The sequence below is a fragment of the Barbus barbus genome (assembly GCF_936440315.1).
Source record: "Barbus barbus genome assembly, chromosome: 50".
Lineage (NCBI taxonomy): Eukaryota > Metazoa > Chordata > Actinopteri > Cypriniformes > Cyprinidae > Barbus > Barbus barbus.
In genome coordinates, this window is record NC_136728.1 from 2,428,323 (window position 1) to 2,450,294 (window position 21,972).

Below are 21,972 nucleotides of genomic sequence, written 5' to 3' on the forward strand. Positions count from 1 at the left end.
CCATCGAGGCTGTTTCGAGTCACACATAAAGTGCTTCTCTCTCCAGAGGGCGCTCGATGTCAGGACTTTAAAAGAAATGTCTATAAAGTGATTTTTTATTATTATTATTAAAATGTAGGCTAATAAGAAACAATAATTCACAAATAACAGTACTGAGCAATTAAAACAAGTACAGTGAAGAGTTAAAAAACTTCAGGACAGCTAAGCTCCACCCCCTTCAAGTCGGAGCACGTGACTCTTCTTCTGTTTTCGCGTTTTTATTTTATTTCCAAAGACCATTGATATCAATAGAACGTTACTGTGTTATTTAAAAACAAAATACATTAGTACATAATATAAATCCTATTTGCATTAATTTTTATTAAAATATTTTTTTTGTTCTTGATCTCTAATTGATATCCATATTGTTACTGTCATTTTAAATTGTATTAATATTTAGTAGTGATAACAATGATGTCGTTATTTAATATAAATTATATTTGTAATAATTCTATTCAAATATTTAGTTATATTTTATAGTATTTTAATTTGGCATATGTCCTCTATGTATGTAATAATGGGAAATAAAAGATGAAAATAGAAAGTTATACAAAATGAAAAAAAAAAGTTTATTAAAACATACTTGGCATGCAACATACAAATATAAATCATTAATAATAATCACATTCCCTCAACTAAGAACAAAAAATAATAATAACAGTCATATTTGTAACAAAAATATTATCATTGCATCTTTATCTATGGCTTGTATTCCAGTTATTATATTTTGTTGTGCTTGACTTCTTAACCTAAAAGAAAGTCTTTAATCACTGGGTTAATGTGGTCAGAGAATGTGTGTAGTGTAACTTTATTAGCTTATTGCTCAGAATAATTTCATTTCCAAACAATTAACACAGAGATTTAATAAATATACTTCATTACCAATTCTGGAATTTGACATATTTGCATTTATCAATCTCATTACTAGCATTAATGTGGAATTTCCTTTAAAAAGTGCACAATTACATAATCTTCTTTATTTATGACAGTGGTGCTAGTTACCTCCGTTCATCCACTGAGCTCCCATGATGCTAACAGCAGTAGCAACTATTGTATCATAGTGAAAACTAAACGTAATGCATTTGTAGAAGAGGTATTAGAGATATTTTTGATAAATGATGGCTTTCTGCTCTGTTCTTATGGCTTCATGTTATGAATAAATACTATAAAATAATAATAAAGCTTTTGCAATATTCCTTTTGGTTTTCTGTAAAATCCAAACATATCAATGCACAGCTACATATGAGATGTAACAAAAATAAACGTTTCCCTTGACTATATAAAATAATCTGACACTAACTGCGTTTTCACATGGGTCCCTTATCAAAGCAGTAAAGGTTCGGTCACATGTTGCTCTTTCTTGCGCAGATTGACCGTGTTTACAACAGACATCTGCTTTGTTTGAATGTGAGTTCTGTGCTTCATTCTGCACTATTGACCGTAGACAATGGAACTTTTTTAGCAGAAATTTCCCTAATGTGCCTTAAAATGATGTAAACAGTAATGTTACATGTTTCTCAGCTTATGCGTGACAGGAAATGATGCGCAGACAGAGAGGATGATCAGTTGTGGAGTGTTTCTCTCATTTTGCTGGTGATCTTGTCTCGTAGCTCACGGTGTCTGATCAGATCTCTGACCTCCATAGGAAGTGAACTGTTCCACAGCATCAGCACTGAATCCTCAGCTGGGACGAGCACAAACACAGCAAACATCAACAGATTATAAATATTAATCATGTAATCATTTGAAGGGCTCATGATATAACGCAGAAGCAAATGTTCCTTATTCTTTTAAGATAAAATGAAATTCATGCAAAGAATTTAACTTAATTTGACTTATTATTAAAATAATGAACCTGTATGAATTTATAACATTGTTACCTTGTGTTTTGATTTGGTCTTGTGACATGCGTTGCCGTCTACCCAGTACTAGAATAACATTCTTTTGGTTGAGTGTGTCTGCAAAAGAACAGAAAATAAGGAATACATATTTCTGTTAGAGATTACTCAAAGCAATTGTAACTCAATTTAATACATACAAAACACACAGAATCCCTATATATATATAGAATATATATATACGCCTTGAGAACAAAATCCACTAGTAAATAATACAAAATAATATACTTTGCAAGAATATAATTGATTTATTTTTTTCAGACGTAAATTGCAATTAAATGAAGTGTAAATTTATATTAAATGCAATTAGCTGAACTTTTAAAACATGCTTAAAGTGTACCGTTTTAAAATATGCTACAAGTGTACTGCAGAATGTAAAACTAAAACATACGTTAATGTCCTTTCTATTGAAACAATTCAGTACATTTAAAATATTTAACATGTAATATTGAATACCGCATTATTTGTGCTTCAGTATGTTAACACATCAGAGTAAGTGTACTTCTTCAGAGCACAACAGAAGATTATTAAAACATAATTAATGTACTGGTAAAAGTGAAATGTTTCATTTGACAAGTGTGTTAAGAAAGTGAACACAGGAAACGGGAAGTGCACCTAGCAGCACAGAGCCCATGCAGCGTATGGAGTGGCAGTGAGGGCTGATGGTCTGCAGTAGCTGACAGCTGGAGACTTCCACCAACAGGATGTGTCCTGCTTTGGTCCCAATCCACAGAGTACCGCTGTGCTGGACCAACAGAGCTTTCACAGTCGCCGAAGACGGCACCATTTGTCTAGACTGGTCCTCACTCTGGGCTTTGGGCTTTTTGGGACTTAATCTGTTGTGGACATATAAATTGGAAACGTTAGGAAGTTAGGGTCAACCTACTACTAACATCTGTCTTGGGTGATCTGTTCACATGTGGTCAACCAATACTTAGCATACTTAGTCTCAAATGTGAAGATTCTCTGATTTCATGAAACAAAGCACAAAAAGTTGTGGAACTATTGCTTCCAAATGATTAAAATTTTCATCTTGCCACAAATATGACATTTCATCCAGAATGTTCATGGTCATTTCAGTCAATCTCCTATAACATATGAACTTCAGATGTGCTTCACATGATCACTTCATGTTATATGAAGCAAATCCGAGATCTTTCATGAAGTGTATTTCCAACTTTTGTTTTAATCGGACAGCTATTTTCTGAACCAAATACATTTAATATCTTATTTTAGTGCAATGGGTGATTGACAGCCAAGCAGGCGATCCTTGACTGATATCCAGGACAGACCAGATTAGCATTAACACTACACATGCATTTCTGTCTTCCTAAATACTTGTATTTAGTGCCAACAACTTGTGATCAGATAATATGAAATGGATGTTAATAACAGGTGTAAATGGGGTAAAAAGTGTGTGAGTGAGTTTCACCCGAGTAACTTTGCGCAGTCAATGAGGTTCATCATCCTCTCAGTCTTCTTATCCCAGACCTCCACAGTGTGGCCGCCCCTTTTACTTACATACACATGTTTGTCCACCGCTAACCGTGATATGCAAGGATCACTGCTGATTCGACCCTGCTGCCTAAACAAACAAACGGATAAACATGCGTAAGAACTGAACAACATCACCAAGAAATTCCTTTTAAGAGGCTGTTTAACTGCCTTTGACGTGATGAATCACCACAATCTCCAATCTACTCTCTCTGATCTGGACATCACAAAAACTGAACATCGAATTCTGAGTATTACTTCATTGGCAAAATATTATCAGCAAACCACTGGGAGTGCCTCAGGGTTCTGTGTTTGGCCCTTTACTATACTTCCCCTTCATTTATACAATCTCACTGGATCCAATCATAAAGGACATGGCTTCTATTATCTGCAGATTATAATCAGTTTAACCTGTTTTTCATACCTGAGCTAATATCAGGCTGGATGACTCAACAATATGAACATGTATCTCTTCCATGCCTTATCTGTCTTGAACGCTAATGGAGCTATTTTAGTGCTAAATACACCACATGACCGACCTCAAGAATGTAGACAACCCCTTTTAAATGTCAAGTATATTTCAGATAGACACATCACTAGCATGTACAGTAATCAAGCATGAAATATGACCATGCAATCACATTAGACAAATGTTTTAAAAGAATAGTGGATGGTGCTTTTCTGTTGTGACATGTCATGAGCTCAAAGTGAGTTTGGCATTGAAAAAACCTGACAAGTCTGCACAAAGATCACACCTGAACATGTTTGGGATGAATTTGAAAGCCAAATGGGTGTAAGGGCTCCCTAAGGGCTCTGACAATGGGAGCAAATCCATATGTTTTACCGCTGAATCATTGAGAGGACCAACATCTGGTTAAAAACCATTTGTTGAAATGAAGCAAGCCCATATTGATCAGGTATTTGGGTGTTCACATACCTTTGGATATGTAGTGTATAGTATACATCAGGGTCTGCAATTAACTTTTGCATTAAGGGGAAATATTTTAACTGATTTCCACTACATTATTTTTTAACCTTTGTGTTGTGTCCTCTAGTACTTAGTAAGTGCACAAGTAAATACTCTTAACTCTTTATTCAACACGTGCTACCTTTTTACAGGACTATGTGGCTTCTTCTTAGGGAGTACTCAGTAGCACCTCTACACTTAACAATATACTGCCACCTTGTGGTTAAACTACAAAACACAACAATTTGTTAGGGCAATTGTTATAATCACCCTATGAAATGTATGTGTATTGACTTATGTTAAATACATAAATGTAACAAATTATTCAACCAGAATTCTCTACTTTTACCGATAAAATTTGAATTAGCAAAAGCTACCTTTATGTTGCAAAGGTAGAACAGAAGCTGCATCTGACATGGCATTTATGTTTATTTAAACAGATTACCTTAGTAAATAACCTACATAAAGCACATAAATTGTAAAACAAAAAAAGAACTCGTTACAGGGTAGGGCATTTATGACAAAAATCATTAAAAGTTGATTATTGCTCTTAACGTTGTTTTAATAATTACTAATGTTAATTACATACAAAAATGTTTTTGTGTGCGGGGAAACAACACATCAGATTTTGGCTACACGGGCAATCAATGAAGCTGTTGTCTGTGCTTTTTTATTTATGATGAGAGAAATTGCAAGAGTGCAAAATTCAGTTAGTGAACAAAACATTCAGTTTTCAGTGGATTTCTTCATTACCGGTGACTAATATAAACACTTATGATTGGACATTATAAGGTTCAACAAATATATGTGTTTCTTATAATGTTGAACTCAAAAGATAAGAAAAGCCAATTCCTTTAAGATTGTATAAATGAGAATACTATGGGCCAAACACAGAGCCCAGAGGTACCCCCAGTGTATTTAATTGAGCAAGGGCATTTTTTGCTCCCTCATCTTGAATTTGTCAAGAGAAGTCCCTGTTCATTTTATGATCCTGTATATAGCATATTTACCTTTAGCAGAAAAAGTAAGTTTAAGCTGTTTTCCACAATAAAAACTGAATTTAATTGTAATTTGTGTTAAATTGACAGATAGCTATGCTCGTCTTTAGCAGTGTTATTGTTACTCACGGGTACAGCAGTTTGGGTTTGGTGTCTATGCTTCTACAGATGTCGTATTGCACTGTGAGTGAGAACACCCTGCTGCCACAGGCAGCCCACAGCTCTTTGTGCTCCTGAGTATGACTGAATGGGCCAAGACACATCAGAGGAGTGTTCACATCACCAACCTGCAGTATTTTCACTGGACCACCATTCTTCACCTACAGTCATAAAACATCAAATATGTCAGGCATCTGAGATAATACAGTGTTGTTTTATACAAACCTGACAGCATGCTTGCACTACAGTTAAAATGTTTGGTGATTTTTTAATATTTATGAAAGAAGTCTTATTCTCACCTATGCTGCATTTATTTGATCAAAAATACAAATAAAATGGTAATATTAAGAAATATTACAATTAAAATATGTTAAAAAATTAAGTTAGCGATAAAGGGAGTAAGAGAAATCACTATAAATGTTAATTTATTTGAAATAGCAAAAATAAAACAAAAATAGAAATCTTTTTAAATTTACTGCATCATTTCTAAATAAAAAGTATTAATTTCTTTCCAAAAAAATCTTACTGATCCCAAATTTTTGAATGTAATTTTTTGATGTCAATTGAAAAAAGGCATTCTCAGATGATTCTCCAGTAAACCTTGGTCTATTTCAAAGTACAATTGTATTTATTGTACATATTGAAATAATTATTAAAATGATAAATAATGATTAAAAAGGCTATAAGCTATACCTTCAAGACTGAATCTTCATAAATGACTAGTAATCCATCTGCTGTCCCGACCAAAAGGTCATTCTTAAAGTGTCTGAAAAATTGAAACATTATTCTCTCATCTAAACACAGATCATCCAAGTAGCCATTCCACTTTTTGCTCAGAAATGTACATGTAATCACCTGTGAGTGGGAGAGTATAGTGATGTCACAGAGTCCTTCACACTCTTCAGACAGTGCAGCACCTCTGCGTTTATAGTATCCATGATGAAGAGTGAACCCGACTGTGTACCGGCAACTAACCAGTCACTGCATGACCCTGGAGCTCTGATGATCACCATGCAGAGGATAGGACTACTGTCAATCTCCTAAAAGAGGGCGGGAACACTGTTAACTGGACCGTTAAATAAACAGCAGTCAATGAGTTAAGTCCTCAAGGATTGTGGCTGAACTGGTTGGCAAGTAACTGAACTGAACAGTGTATGTACAGTAAAATTCCTACCTGGCTCAAGCTTCCTCCTGTCTCCAGATCCAGTGATGTCACACAGCCCAATTTCTGGCTGCAACTGCCACCTCCAATCCACACACGAGTATTATTACCTCCGTTTGCACCTCCGCTGGCACTGGAGACAGTGAAACACTCACCCGGAAAACTCATCAATGTCAGCTCTTGCATCAGACAAAACATCTCCACAGAATTGAGATGATCAAACACCTAAAACATACGCAGAGACATTAAACGTTTACACAGAAGTCCAGAAGTGATGCTTTCTAAGATGTAATAAGTTAACAATCAGTCTAACCTGAGCAGATGTAGGCCTGTCCTGTGGGTTTTCTCTCAAACAGTCCCTCATCAAAGACTCAAACCCTGGCCATGGAGAACAGCCGTAATATTTAACTGCATCTATATCAGTGATTATGGAGAAAGTCATTAATATTAAAGGAATCAAATTAAATGTAATCAAATGTGAATAATATATATTTTTTAAAATCTTAAAATTACATTGTTTTTTGGATTTAATCTAATATTCTATAATATTGAACAATATAAACAAAAATCAAAAGTGACAATGTAAAATTTTGACTAATGACTTAAAAAAAAAAAAAAAGTGATAATAATCAGAAATGTTTCTTTAAGCAGCAAATTAGCATATTTTATCAAATAAGTTTGAACCGTATGCATGCATGTATGTATAAACATCAAAATAAACCAAGGAACTCAGTACCTGGTAGTTTTCCCTGCACAGCTACCTCATCAAACTCACTGGGAAACTTCATCCCATCAGATATCCGCTCGCCGTAGGTCATTAGGTCATACAGCAGCAGACCAAATGAATATACATCTGCCTGGACGTTATAGATGACATTACCTCGGGCGACCTCCGGTGCTCTAAAACCTGTGTGTGGAAGATTTGATAATTATAACCTATAAACAAACATCCTCTGTTTGTTTATTAGCTGTTCCGTAGAGGATTATGGGAATGCTAGAGGTACCCGGTGTTCCTTCTGAGCTGCGGACGCCCATACTGCAGCAGTATTGCGCTATGCCAAAGTCTGTGATTTTAGCAATGACCTCAGCATCCGTCTTCAGGTTAAACAACAGAACGTTGTGCGGCTTCAGATCTCGGTAGATAATCATAGATGAGTGCAAATATCTGTTAGAATACATGAAAAACATGTCATAGATGCTGTCCTAAAGCTTAAACTTGAACTGAACCCAGAATGTTTGAAGTTTTTGTGTATTGGGTAGTCTTCCCACCTGAGACCATCTGCCACATGCAGTGCTATCCTGTGCCGTAGCTTGCGGCTGAGACTGCTATTTTCACGCTCAAAAAGCAAGTCCAGAGACCCACATGGGGCGAGTTCCATCACAAGAATGTGTGGGTTACAACTGGCAGCCAAAAGCCCCACCAGACTGGGGTGGCGCAGTCTGCCAAGTACCACCAGTTCCTGGAGACAAATCATTTTAAAGCAAATACACCAACTATGCATTAAAGGTAATCTCGCTCATGTCCTAACCAAGTGAAAGACTTGCCTGCTTTATTTTTCTATAGCATAACTCACCTGTCGTACCAGCCGATGAACATAAAGTGTAGATGCATGTTTATTGAAAATCTTCACAGCGACTTCCTCATTCTTGTACACGGCTTTATATACAGAGCCGAAGCCTCCATCTCCTTCAGGAAAAAAAATACTGTTAGTTTATACTTGCATTACTTTGTTGACAGTCACAGTAAGTCAGATTCTGATCAACGTGATTATATTTTTTTGAGCAAAATAATTATGATTAAAGGTAGGGTAGCTGATTACATGCAATACAGACATTTCTTTTTGGTCTCTGACTTACAGATGTAAAAATTTACTCATGTACTAACCCAACCTATACTCCATAGAGAGCTCCATCTCCAGCTGCTCTGGATCCAGTATGACGCTGGATGGCTGGTCACTCAGTACCAGGTCTGGAGAGATCTGAGAGATGGGCAGAGTACAGCTGGGGTCCTCTGGGTTCACCAGCAAACCATCTTACAGACAAGCAACCAGTCAGCACAGCACAGGTTTTGCACCATCTTTATACATGAGGTTATCATTAAAGGAGTCGTGTTTCTGAATGTGAGCAGAATTGTTAGAGACCTGCATTGATGTTGGAGAGTAGATCTTCCAGCAGGATCTTCTGGCAGTTTTGTCCATCACTGAAGCTGTACAGAGCCCATTTCTTAAGCAGTGTCTCTCCAGTGCCATCAGTGGTGAGGAGGCCTGGAAACCATTCCTCCAGCAGAGAGTCAACGTGATCCACCACCTGCCCAAACAACACATGACCTACACACAGAGCAGGTGATGTAATCAACACAATGCCATCAAAAGAACATCACAACCACTAGTGCTGAACGCTTTTGGAAAATAATCTCATTTTTTACCAACATTGCGATAAGCTTTTTATATTCTGTATTATTCAAAAAGACAAGTAATAAATCACTGTATAGTATGCAGTTTTGGGCACGTTCCTTTAAAAAAGTAATTACTTATATTACTAGTTACTTCTCACAAACAGTAACTGAGTTACATCATTATAAAAGAAACTAATTACCAGGGAAAGTAACTATTGTTACTTTATTTTTTTTTTAAATGTTCAAATATGTCAAATAACTTGGATGCCCCCAATATTAAATATGTTAAATGAATGAAATGGTTACTAAATAGAAACAATTATTATTCTAAAACATTGTACACTGATCTATACTATTTTAATGTTTCTGTGGGACAATGTGAGAGACACCGATCAGATTCAGTTGATTATTGTAAATATTATCATCCCTCTATAGACACCTTGGCAATAGAATCTCCAGTGACTTGTAATTTGTTTTTTAGTTTATAAATATCTCACTTATCATCAGTCAGTCAAACATTATATGATATATGATAATTTAGCATTAAATGATTATAGAACTTTAGTAATGTATGAAGGCATATTTGTCATGTTGACTGAACTTAGTTCTGGTTATTGTTTGTCATTTAGTGTTTCTATTAAAAAAGGGGGGGGGGAAACTACAAATAATACTGATAAGATAAAACTACTACGAATTCTTGAAAAATCGCGTTTTTTCATATTGCGATATTATCGCAAATGCAATTAATCGCTCAGCCCTAATAACCACCACATCATCTCCAACAAAGCATTATCATTTCAATCAATACCAGCTTCACCACCACAACATCGCATTGCCACTAACAATCATCATTACTACGATTGAATTAAATGCATTACTAATCCCCGTCAATATCACCATCACATCATCATCATAACCACCACAACCACCGTTACTAGGGCTGCACGATTATGACAAAAATCATAATTGTCGATTGTAATTGCGATTATTAATAATGATTATTTTGAACAGATTTATGCCATTGTTTGAAGCTGCATGCCATATTTTTATATAAAATATATATTTAAAAAAAGGCTGAAAACGAATGAAAAGAGAGAGCTGGACATACACTCCCCCCACCTACAAACCCTGCTGGCCCGAGACTCGAACCCGCAACCTTTGGATTACGAGTCCGACTCTCTAACCATTAGGCCACGACTTCCCCTGCATGGTTTCTATAGTGTTTGCATTTAAAAACAGTAGCCTAAAGACATTCAGTCAATTACCTATTACTCTACAGAAGAGCCGTAGTTCACTGACAAGCTAGGCAATTTCGTGTTCATGATGGAAGGAGATTCGTCTGCGATTATGATCTTATCGGTGAACTACGGCTCTGGGTATTAATTCCTGCTCTGTTTGAAAGCAGGTGATGGCGATTTACTGCCAATCACTGAACCGGCTTTACTGACGAGATGCGCATGATAATCGAATTCGATTTAAATGCACAGCCCTAAAATCACCACCATCATAATCCTCATTACTATCATTGAATCAAATGCATCACTAATCACCATCACATCACAACATCATCATCACCAACAGCATCACAATCACCACCACCACAATCATCATTACTATTAGGGCTGGGTGATAATCCGATAACAATAATTATCACGATATAATTTTCCTCGATAAAACGATATGAAGAGTTCGAGCTCACTAGAGCAGATGCGTTTACTCGGTCACACGAGCACTAAACAGCGCTGTGAGATCCAGTGTGAAGCGCTTGAATTCAGCGAAGAACACAAACGACTCAGTTTAAAGCCAAACAGGAGAAACATTGTGTGCAACGAGACAGTCAGAAGGCAGTCAATGGATTTACTGTAGTAACACTCACTGCACCATGGTATTGTGGCTCAAATATGGGATATTCACACTGAATTTTATTACAGGAGTAATGGTATATAATTATGTATTTGTGATTAAGCTATAGAATGTGTGCATTTATACTGAATGTTTTTAGACTACTGTTTTTCATACAAATAGGCTACCTAAAAACCATATAGTTATATTTTTACCATGGTATTGAGGTGCTATATGTGTGGTTTTAATTGTGTTTATCATGATTTAAATGTATGCTACTATGGGAGACCAATGCTTAAAAAAACACACAAAAAAAAACACTTGCTACAATTCTTATTGATGTTACTGATTTTGATAATGAACAAAACTTTACCTCTACATCCTAACTCAAGCTACTACCAAATGTGCATTTCAGAGACAAAAAAGTGAAATTATTATTATTAATATTATCAGGCAACCCAAACCTGTTCCTTGATTTGAAACACTATCACTCATTAGAACATGCAACAACTAAGAAATACATTTTTCTATTTAGATATTTATTTTGTTAAGGAACATTAATGGTCTGGTTTCTACAACTTTCATTTTGGAGCAAAAATCTGGCTTTAAACTTGAAAAAATAAAGATTTTACATTTATCGTGATAATTATCGATATCGACTGATATGAAAAAAAATGATTGTGATAGCCATATCGCCCAGCCCTAATTACAATCATTGAATCAAATGCATCACTATCATCATCATGTCACCAAAACTATCATAACCATCACATCATATTCATCATCATGACATCAACATCATCACCATCATCATGACCAAAATACCATTATCAACATCACACCATCAACATTCCCACAATATAACCACATCATAGTCAGCACTGTCATCACCATTAAATTACTATAATGAAATCACAATTATCATCAATATTACTGTACTATTTAGGATGGCCTAAACAAAACACCTCTCTTTTACCTTCGCGAGAGCAGGGGACGGTGATCTTGATGAAGCTAGCAGGGTTCTCTTCTAGAGACAAGGCCTCCACCAGACAGTAAGCTACAGCAGACCAGCTCAGATAGATGCCCTTCCTCCAGTAGATCTGGTTTGGCCTCAATGCTTTCTCTGTAGAGTACACAAACCTTCACAAAACGTCTTGCGTGATATTCATTTAGAAGACCCGTGCAACTCACAGTGCATTCAAGTAATATTTTTCTAATACATCATATTAATATGTTTGTACCTTTGGAATCAAGTCTATGTTCATGCCATGGCAAGTGAAATGTTCAACATGATACAGGGATCATTTATGCTGACTTCTAGTGTTTGTGTTGTGTTACCTTTGACGTAGAGCAGGAAAGCAGACACTTCCAACAGACGGCTGATCTGTCTGGACCAGTAGCCCATGGGGAAGTATGGCATCTCATAAAGCCGAACAATCACCTCTGAATTTTCACAGTGGGGAAGTTCAATCACCGGCCTTTGATCTGACAGGCTGGGGACATATCAAACATGAAAAATTACCATGGTACACCACTTCATATCAATTTAATTAGAAAAGGTCCTATCACTACCTGCTAGGTATAAGTAACTGGCCATCTCCGAAGGGCAGGGCTATTTGAAACTTTTCCAATAGTTTGAAGTACTGAGTCAGATGATCCTTGGGGAAACAGCGACTTTTGTTCAGAAACTTTTCTACAGTGCTTCGTTGCACCACTCCTCTATTGGTGTCCCACTGACCAGTGCTCCTCGGAGTCAACGTCTGTCAAACAACACAACAGATGAGATGTCACTGCTATGAACGAATCACAAGGAGAAGCAAGGTGTGTGTGTGCATGTTTAACCTGTAAGATGAGGTTACAAAGCCATTGTGGGTCAATGAAATACAAATCCTTTAGCTGAAGCACTGGATCATCAAAGTGAAGCAGGACACCTGGAGACAAACGCAGACAAACGGTCTGCTTACTAGGTTAAAACAATAAATCCAATACATAAGGCAACTAAAATGAGCACACATTTATACAAGTGATTAAGTACATTCCCTAGGAACATGCATGCATGTACCCAAAACTGAAGAAACAACCACAAACTGAATATAAACAGCAAGAAGACATCAGAAAGCGATTCAGGAGTGAAACAACTCTCACCAGCCTCGCTGAGGAAGTGGATAGCGTGGGGTAACTCTCCCTCCTCTAGCTGCAGCTGTGTTTCCTGTATGATCTCCAGCAGTCTGCTGTGTGTGAGCACTGGGAAATCAGTGGGTACATGTGACCTCTCCTGTAAAATTCTTCTCTCCAGCTCCACATAACAGTCTGGAATCAGCTGCCCCATTACCGGCTGACCCTGGATCTGCCAATGCCACAAACACTATTCATTAAACAAATACAATGAAAACCTTTTTGAAAGATGTCATCACCCTTGTGACAAATAAGTACACTTTAACATACTTTTGAAAATAATACTCATTACAAAAACAACATACTCTATAAATGTAATTTTTTTTTGTTTTTTTGTAAATTCCCCCCTCACTGTAGCTTTCCAAAAAACAATTCAAATTAAAGGGTTAGTTGACCCAAAAATTCTGTCATTAATTACTCACCCTCATGTCGTTCCAAACCCATCAGACCTCTGTTCATCTTCAGAACACAAATTAAGATATTTTTGATGACCCTCCATAGACAGCAAGGATATTACCACAATCAACACTCAGAAACATAGTAAGGAGATTGGTAAAATAGTCCATGTGACATCAGGGGTTCAACCATAATTTACAACGCTATGAGAATACTTTTTGTGCACAAAGAAAACAATAACAACATAATTTATTCAGCAATTCTTCTCCCCGAGTTACCATCTTCCGTCATTTTGAAGGGTACCCCAGAACGTAATCAACATAATCAGCGCTGATTACTTTCAGCGAAAGTGTGCACATGCTGAATGTAAACAATGCTGATTATGTTCAATTAAATTATGTTATTATTGTTTTCTTTGCACACAAAAAGTATTCTAGTAACTTTGTAAAGTTACGGTAGAAACCCCTGATGTCACATGGACTATTTTAACGATCTCCTTGCTACGTTTCTAGACCTTCGTGGAAGGATCCTTGCTGTCTTTGGGAGGGTCAGAGAGCTCTCAGATTTCATCAAAAACATCTTAATTTGTGTTCTGAAAATGAACGAAGGTCTTGTGGGTTTGGACGACATTAGGGTGAGTAATTAATGACAAAATTTTCATTTTGGGGTGAACTAACCCTTTAAATTCATCATGGCAGGTCTGACATCAACTGACACACCCACCAAAAAAATGTTGGTCCTCAAAAATAATTAAACTTTTATATTGACTACTTAAAATGGGTATTTTTTTAAAGTAATCCAATGTATTGGTTAAAATCAATGATAATATTTGCTAATTTGTGCCCAGAAAAATTTAATTTTGTAAATCACCTTGAACCCAACGAGCTCCCTACAGATGGCTTTGCGCAACCTGCTGATAGACTCAGACTCCTCACAAGCACAGAGTATGTGGTTCTCTTTGATCACTGGAAGGCCCGGTTGAGCCGGCAGCTCCTCTCGCAGCTTCAGAACACACTCCTGTAGGTGATGCTCTTCACACACATCTGCATGAGTTCCAACCAAAATCACAGGAGACTGCCCAGCTATGGCCTGAGAAGTATATCATGTTCTTTTATAATCTAAACCAAATGTTCTGGTTTTGTATTTGTACTACAAATATTGTAATACTACTTGCAGGAAGGAGCTAAATGTTAAACTTACTTTAATGTTAAAGAGCCAGGGTTTGATAGTGTCTATCTCACTGGGTCCTTTACTCAGGTCATACAGGACTAGATAGAGAGCCCTGGAGCTCATAAAGTGAGGGTGAAATCCACTGCACTCTTCACCACCTGCACAACAACAGAAAGAGAACAACATGTAATTTCCTATTGACATTTTTCTATATTTAATATGTATTGTGCAGATGCTTACCTGAGAACTCCCAAACATTCAGCAGCATGTTCCTCTTGTCTTTGTTTTTGATGAGCCAGTCTCTGACGCTGACGCCGACGGTCTGGTCAGATCGCCACTGAGAGCGTTTGAGTCTCATCAACTGATGAATCAAAGAGCTTTTCCCGCTAGATGGGCTGCCGACCACAATGAGTTTCATGCGGTAATACGGGACAGCTTTCTTCAGACGCTGCTGCAAGAACCTGTAAGAACCACAGGGATCACATCCTGAACCAATATAAAAGTCTCAAAATAGTTTGACAAGATATTTGCATTTAAAACAAGAAATTATAGGTGGGCATATTAAAAGGCACCTCCCTTTTCTGAATATTCAATAACTTTTCTCACGACTCAAGTTTCTAGAAAAACTTTTAAACTGATATATAAATAGCACTAAAAGATAAATACTAAACACACTATAATCATAATTCTAAGATTTAACAAGAAAATTCAGAAGAATACATTATTTGAAAAAATAAGATCTAATATTATTGACTGACAATACTGACCCAAAAATAAAGTAAAATAAAATAAAATCACTGATGCATTTATTGTACAAGCTAAAATTCAAGCAAGAAATAATGTCTAAATGAGACAGATTTAGACCTGATGATGTCTTTGGTTTTGTTCCCAATGTGTTTGAGGTCCATCTGGAGCTGCAGACCATCTAGAGGTAGATCCCATAAATGAACAAGCTTTCCCATCTCATCAGGGAAAGAGCGCAAACCTTCGTTCTGACTAACATCTAGAGACGTCAGGTCCTCCAACATCCCGATCTGAGGAGGGATCTAAAGCACAACAGTGTCAAACACAAATTTCTAACAAATGTGAGACACAAAGACCAAAACTGCAGTGTTCAGTTGAATCAGAGCATGATATGAATCGTACCTCACTCAGTTTGTTGCAGCTTAAATGAAGTTTCTCCAGTCTGGCCCACTTGAACACCGGGCCGCTCAGGTCGAGCGCAGAGATGTGATTATGACTGAACATCAGCTCTCTTAGGTTTACACTGACCCAGAAAGATGGACCCGGCAGAACACTAATACTGTTATTTCTCATGTCCACCGAACGCAAACTATCCAGAAAAAGAGAGGTTAAAAGCTGTTTGAGAATTCAAAGGAACATTTCAGGTTCAAAATAAGTTAGGCTTTATTAACAACATCTTTGACCAGTATATATGAATTAATTATACAATTATTAAGACTTTTATCATGTCTCGTGTTAGTGTGTGCATTACTGCAGACACAACGTTTTTACAAACATAAGGATGAGTGAAAATTATTTCCAAAAGCATTTAACACAAGCATTTAACAAGTTATATTGAACTAATGCTAACTTGAAACAAAAGACACTTACTTTGGCAAGTTGATGATTATTTCAGGAACAGTTGTGAAATTGTTCTGTGATAATTTAACAGTGGTTATTTTTGAAGGAAGGTCTGACAATGAACCTATATGAAAACATGAGTGTTAATTACAACAGTAGTGATAAACAAAAACACAATTTTATAGAATTATCCAGCTAAATATTCATGAAACGCTAAAAAACTATTTATTTCACCTTTGTAATGTGACATAGCTGATTGAAACTGAATATTCAGAGAGAAAATAAGCAGTGGAGAACTTGATATTATCCCACATGAGCTGATTGGATGGTGAATAGTAAGCACCCGATACCGTTTTGTGGAGGCTTCTTTTAATGCTGTAGCTCTATGTGCGTTATAGTAATGCTATCTGCCATCAAATCACTGTGTAAGCTACTGTAAAGATTTTAAAAAGACTCCATTATTTATAGCTTAAAATGTTTTTTTTTTTTTTTTTTTTTTTACTACAAACTATTCAAAATTATTTTTATATTTTGCAAAATTAATAAAATGAAATAAATTAAAGCTAAAGTACGTAAAAAATGATTAACACAAATCAAAATTATATACATGAATAACTTTAACACACAAGGACTTTTTTGTTGTGTTTTTATTCCCCATGTGTTCTGTGACCTAGTTTCTGTTCCCCCTTGATTGTGTATTTGATTCACCTGTGTCTTATTAATTATCTTCATTTGCCTTTGTATTTAAGTTCGAGTCTGTTAAGTTTGTGTTTGTCTAGTCTTAAACATTGGTTGCTACGTGTGATTCCAGCCTTCCTTCTGTTGATTACTTCTATGTGGATTTATTAAAGACTGTTTACATCACTCATCTTCTTCGTGTGCTAATATACACCGTAGCATGACAATAATAATAAAACAAAACAATTTGCCTACTGACGAACATTAACTGACAGCCTATGTAGGTACAGTAATTTGCTGTCAGCCAAAAAGGAAAGTTGGGTAACACTTTATTTTAGGGTCTCTTAACTAGTTGCTTATTAGCATGAATATTACTAGAATATTAGCCATTTATTAACAGTATTTAAGCACATATTAATGCCTACATGAACGCTTTCTACATCCCTAACCCTACCCAATACCTAAACTTAACAACTACCATACTAGCTATTAATAAGCAGCAAATTAAGACTTTATTGAGGGAAAAGTCATAGTTAATAGTGAATAAGTGTTCCCTATTCTGAAGTGTTACCGAAAGTTGTTTCAGCGTTGAGTCAAGTCAATATATTTTATATAAACACAAATATTTTTTTAAGAGAGTAAAGAGGGGAAAACTTACTGATTTTGTTAACTGAAGCGATGAATGTTTCCAACTTGAGACATTCAGTGAAGAAATTATCTGAAATTATTTTAACTTGATTCTTACTGATATCTAAAACTTTGAGTTCAGCCAGGTGCAGCGGGAGAGACAGTTCTGATATCTGATTGCTGAAGAACAACAACAACAACAAAATACAGTCAATTTGTACATCCTTTTTTTGAACTTGCGTATATCCAATAAGAAAACCATAATTATAAATTGAAGAAATTACATTACACCGGTGCTCTAGAAAAACTATTATGCCATAACCTACCCCTCCAATGAGAGCTCTTCCAATTTGTCCATGGCCTGCCCCAGCTGGAAGGGGAAGACGGTGATCTGGTTGAAGGAAAGGTTGAGTTGGCGTAAGGCTGGACTGCACACAGTTGGGTCCAGCATCAGAAGAGGACCAATGCAGTTGCGAGAAACGTTGAGTATGTTTAATGCAGGCAAACCCAGGAGTTCCACAGGAAGTGACTGCAGTTGGTTACCTTGAAGATCTAGACGGGTAAGACTTCTTAAATTCTAAGAACAAAAAAATACACAATTGAATAAAACTCTTTTAATAAATTGCTTGGAAAAATGTATTGAGTATGGTTAGGAAATAGTCCCCCCCCAAAAAAAAAAAACACATTAAAGATGCACTTTAATTACTAGCTAGATATTGACTTGATACTATATAATCAGATTATACAGTTACTTAAAGCAGTATTTATTTGGCACAAAAAACACCATAACCCTGTAGCGCAGTGCAGAGTGGGAATATCAAAAATAAAAAATGGCCCAAATTGTATGAACGTGAAAAACAGCCAGTTCAGAATTATCGGCGAGAATGAACTTAGAACGAACAGAATTTCAAATAAAAATGAACGCAGCACATATATAAACATTTATTTCTAATCCAGGAGCAATACAGATTGTACAATGCTGATCTGGATAAAAAAAATTAATCAAAACAGCACAACACAATTACACACAATTTTATAAAGTTGCACCACACAGGATTCGAACCCACAATCTCCCAGTCACACACCTATTGCCGATCCTGTTAGGCCACTGGGGAGATGGGAATTTACACAGATGCTGAAGTTCAGAAGTTGAACTGAGAATCAATTCAAAGTAATGAATTTGTAAATGCACTGCCATATTTTGAATAGATTGACATGAGATCATCCTTGGAAAGGCACAAAGCCTGCAACAGAAGCAACTTCTGCATCATTTCTTGTCACAGTACCTCTTGTGGTCTGGGCATGCGTCACACTGAGTGGCGAACCCATGACATGTAGCATGCGGGATCCGCGGTGTAAAAACATTGAGCTAGTCACTCATGCTTGTTCATCAGATTACTGAGGAGAAGTTTCAGTGTGAGATTGAGCTCACAAAAAAAGTTCTTTAGCATTTTAACCAGCATAACATACAAATTTAAGTTAATTGATTCAAGATTCAAGATTCAAGAGTTTTATTCGTCACATACACAATTATACAGAGTATAACCAGCAGTGAAATGTAGGTCAGGTCCGCTCCAAGGACAGTGCAATTATAAAGTATACAAATATTAAGAGAAGAAAAGTAGAAAAAAATAAAATAAAATAAAAAGAATAAAATAAAAAGATAGATAAAAAATATAAATATAAATGTGCAGGTCAGTATGTTGTTGACTTAAATAGTACTAAGAGGAATGTGCAAAATAATGTGCAAAAAAGTTGTACAGGGTATATAATAGCAGCAATATGAGGTAGAGAAAAATTATGAATAGCTTATTGATATGGTGATATTTACATGGAGTCAAGTGATGTTATGACACAGAGTTAGAGTTTAGGAGCCTGATGGCCTGGGGGAAGAAGCTCCTCCTAAGTCTCTCAGTTTTTGTCATCAGGCTACGGAAGCGCTTACCAGAAGGAAGCAAAGTGAATAGCTGGTTACCAGGGTGATTTGAGTCCTTGATTATTTTGACAGCTCTATTTTTGCAGCGTTTGAGGTAGATGTCCTGCAGAGAGGGGAGAGCAGACCCTGAGATGCGCTCAGCTAAGCGCACAACTCTCTGTAGTGCTTTGCAGTCCTGATTGGAGCTGTTTCCATACCACACTGAGATGCACTTAGTCAATACACTTTCTATGGTCCCTGAATAGAAAGTTTTCAGGATTGCTGGTGAGACCCTGAATTTCCTCAGCTGTCGCAGATGGTACAGTCTTTGCCTGGCTTTCTTTACCTGAGTTTGGATGTGTGTAGTCCAAGTCAGGTTCTCGGAGATGTTTACACCGAGGTACTTGAAGCTACTCACCCTCTCCACAGGGGTCCCACTGATCATAAGAGGAGTGTAGGGCTGCTGCTGTCTCTTCCTAAAGTCCATGATCAGCTCTTTAGTTTTGCTCACATTCAGAGAGAGACAGTTGTCCTGGCACCATGATGTGAGTCTCTCTACCTCGTCCAAGTATGCGGTCTCATCGTTGTTGGAGATGAGGCCCAGAACCACAGTATCATCAGCGAATTTGACAATAGATGTGGAGCTGTGAGAGGACACGCAGTCATGCGTGTAGAGAGAGTAGAGCAGGGGACTCAGGACACAGCCCTGTGGGGCTCCTATGTTCAGAGTGATGGAGTTTGAGGTGAACTGGCCAACTTTCACCACTTGAGGTCTGCCGGTGAGGAAGTCTTGAATCCAGTCACAGAGTGAGGAGTTTAGGCCGAGGTCTGTGAGTTTAGATGCCAGTTTGATGGGGACTATAGTGTTGAAAGCTGAGCTATAGTCAATGAATAGCAGCCTTACATAATTTCCATTGTTGCTATCCAAGTGTGTGAGGGAAGAGTGGAGAACGTGAGAAATTGCAACACAGCTTATGGTTAACTTGACAGGTGAAGAGTCACATTAAACAGTATGGTAATTGACCTTATGCACGGTTCCTTCCTGGTTGTAGATAAGCCAGCTCAGTCATTTCCGGTCAAGTGTACTGTCTGTGGTCTGTGTTGGATAAAACTTAATCGATGTAGCCTAGGTATTAAATTAAATCTAAACATTTCAAAATATTGAATGCATTATTTATTTGTTATACCAACTTATTTAATTTGTTTTTGACTATATAGGTATTTAAATAATTCAACATTATAGGCTGACTTTGTGACTTCCTGCACTTGCTATACTTCATACTTCTGTGCAACAAAGTACTAAATTTATAATATTTATTTTATATTAAATCAAAAGACATGAAAAATTTAAATGGCAGCTGCAGTCAATGAGTGATCATCTACTGCCATCTCTTGGTTATAATGGTAATTTCATTTTCATCTTAAAAAGTCGTCGAAATACGTTAATTGCATATTTCTTCATGTCGTCTTCATGAATGAAAAGTGAACCTTTAATAATGGGAATTTTACCGCACAGAGTTGAGAATTAATAAATGCTTTAAAATTTTATAAGATTTTAAAAATGTGTTCATGGCTATGAAGGTAAGATATTGATTATCAAAAAAAAAAAAATTATGTTGTAATAGAAACTATAAACTCTCTCTTTTTTGCACTTTAGATGCAGTTGCTCATTTACACTTAAAGAAGAGTAAAGAAAACACCATGGCAGCCTGGAAAATGGAGCGCAGCTGGAAGAAAATAAAACTAGAGGTATTTCGTATTGCATGGAGGGAAAGTACTTCTACATACAGAAAAGCCTTAAAAACTGCTAGATCTGCTTACTTTTTGTCTCCTTTAGAAGAAAACAAACACAATGCCATGTATTTATTCATTACAGTGGCAAAAGTAACAAAAAATAAAGCATCAGCAGGAACAAATATTTCACAACAGCACAGCAGTAATGACTTTTATGGAGCTTTGTTCCTTGCCACTGCCTCCTTTGGCTTGCTTAGTTGGGGACACAATTTCTGGCAATATTGTTGACTTTATTGCATAGACACTATTTGAAGAGAACTGAACTGAGCTGGATGATGACATCACTGAATCAACAATGAACTGACTTTAAGTGAAAAATTTACTGTTTACTATAATGCTCTTGCATTATCAGCACAGGTTTTCCCTGTTTAACACTGTAAAGCTGCTTTGACATTCTGTAGTGTGTAAAGCACTATATAAATAAAGGTGACTTGACTTGACATTTTAAGTCATGTTTTGATAATCTTCTGTTGTGATTTAAAGAAGCACACTTGTTTTGATGTAACTGCCTAACAAACAAAAGCACATAATCTTGATTATAATTTAAATAATAGTGTTATTTCATTGCATTTTAAGTTAATATGCTTTAAATCTACTTTATATATTAAATTACAACTTAAAATGTGTAATTATATTACAGTGTAATGTACCCAGAATAACAGACCCTCAAATACGTGTA

At 36.4% G+C, this 21,972-nt stretch overlaps 1 protein-coding gene across 1 annotated transcript in view; it reads right to left on the minus strand.

The window, feature by feature from the left end:
• Positions 1-586: 586 nt before the first annotated feature.
• LOC306868295 (leucine-rich repeat serine/threonine-protein kinase 2-like) overlaps positions 587-21,972 on the minus strand; it is a 39,846-nt gene continuing 18,460 nt past the window's right edge. Inside the window, exons 24-51 of the mRNA XM_079414406.1 lie at positions 17,911-18,161; positions 17,616-17,764; positions 16,310-16,403; positions 15,842-16,028; positions 15,560-15,741; positions 14,936-15,156; positions 14,726-14,853; positions 14,396-14,614; positions 13,100-13,301; positions 12,797-12,885; positions 12,527-12,714; positions 12,293-12,447; positions 11,931-12,077; positions 8,859-9,044; positions 8,603-8,749; positions 8,292-8,404; positions 7,987-8,177; positions 7,722-7,882; positions 7,454-7,624; positions 7,031-7,131; positions 6,730-6,942; positions 6,411-6,595; positions 6,249-6,321; positions 5,526-5,716; positions 3,370-3,522; positions 2,553-2,773; positions 1,920-1,997; positions 587-1,723 (exon numbers count right to left, since the gene is read on the minus strand). Coding sequence (XP_079270532.1) covers positions 1,602-1,723; positions 1,920-1,997; positions 2,553-2,773; positions 3,370-3,522; positions 5,526-5,716; positions 6,249-6,321; positions 6,411-6,595; positions 6,730-6,942; positions 7,031-7,131; positions 7,454-7,624; positions 7,722-7,882; positions 7,987-8,177; positions 8,292-8,404; positions 8,603-8,749; positions 8,859-9,044; positions 11,931-12,077; positions 12,293-12,447; positions 12,527-12,714; positions 12,797-12,885; positions 13,100-13,301; positions 14,396-14,614; positions 14,726-14,853; positions 14,936-15,156; positions 15,560-15,741; positions 15,842-16,028; positions 16,310-16,403; positions 17,616-17,764; positions 17,911-18,161 — 4,518 coding nt within the window. The 3' untranslated portion in view covers positions 587-1,601. The remainder of the gene's footprint in view (positions 1,724-1,919; positions 1,998-2,552; positions 2,774-3,369; positions 3,523-5,525; positions 5,717-6,248; positions 6,322-6,410; positions 6,596-6,729; positions 6,943-7,030; positions 7,132-7,453; positions 7,625-7,721; positions 7,883-7,986; positions 8,178-8,291; positions 8,405-8,602; positions 8,750-8,858; positions 9,045-11,930; positions 12,078-12,292; positions 12,448-12,526; positions 12,715-12,796; positions 12,886-13,099; positions 13,302-14,395; positions 14,615-14,725; positions 14,854-14,935; positions 15,157-15,559; positions 15,742-15,841; positions 16,029-16,309; positions 16,404-17,615; positions 17,765-17,910; positions 18,162-21,972) is intronic.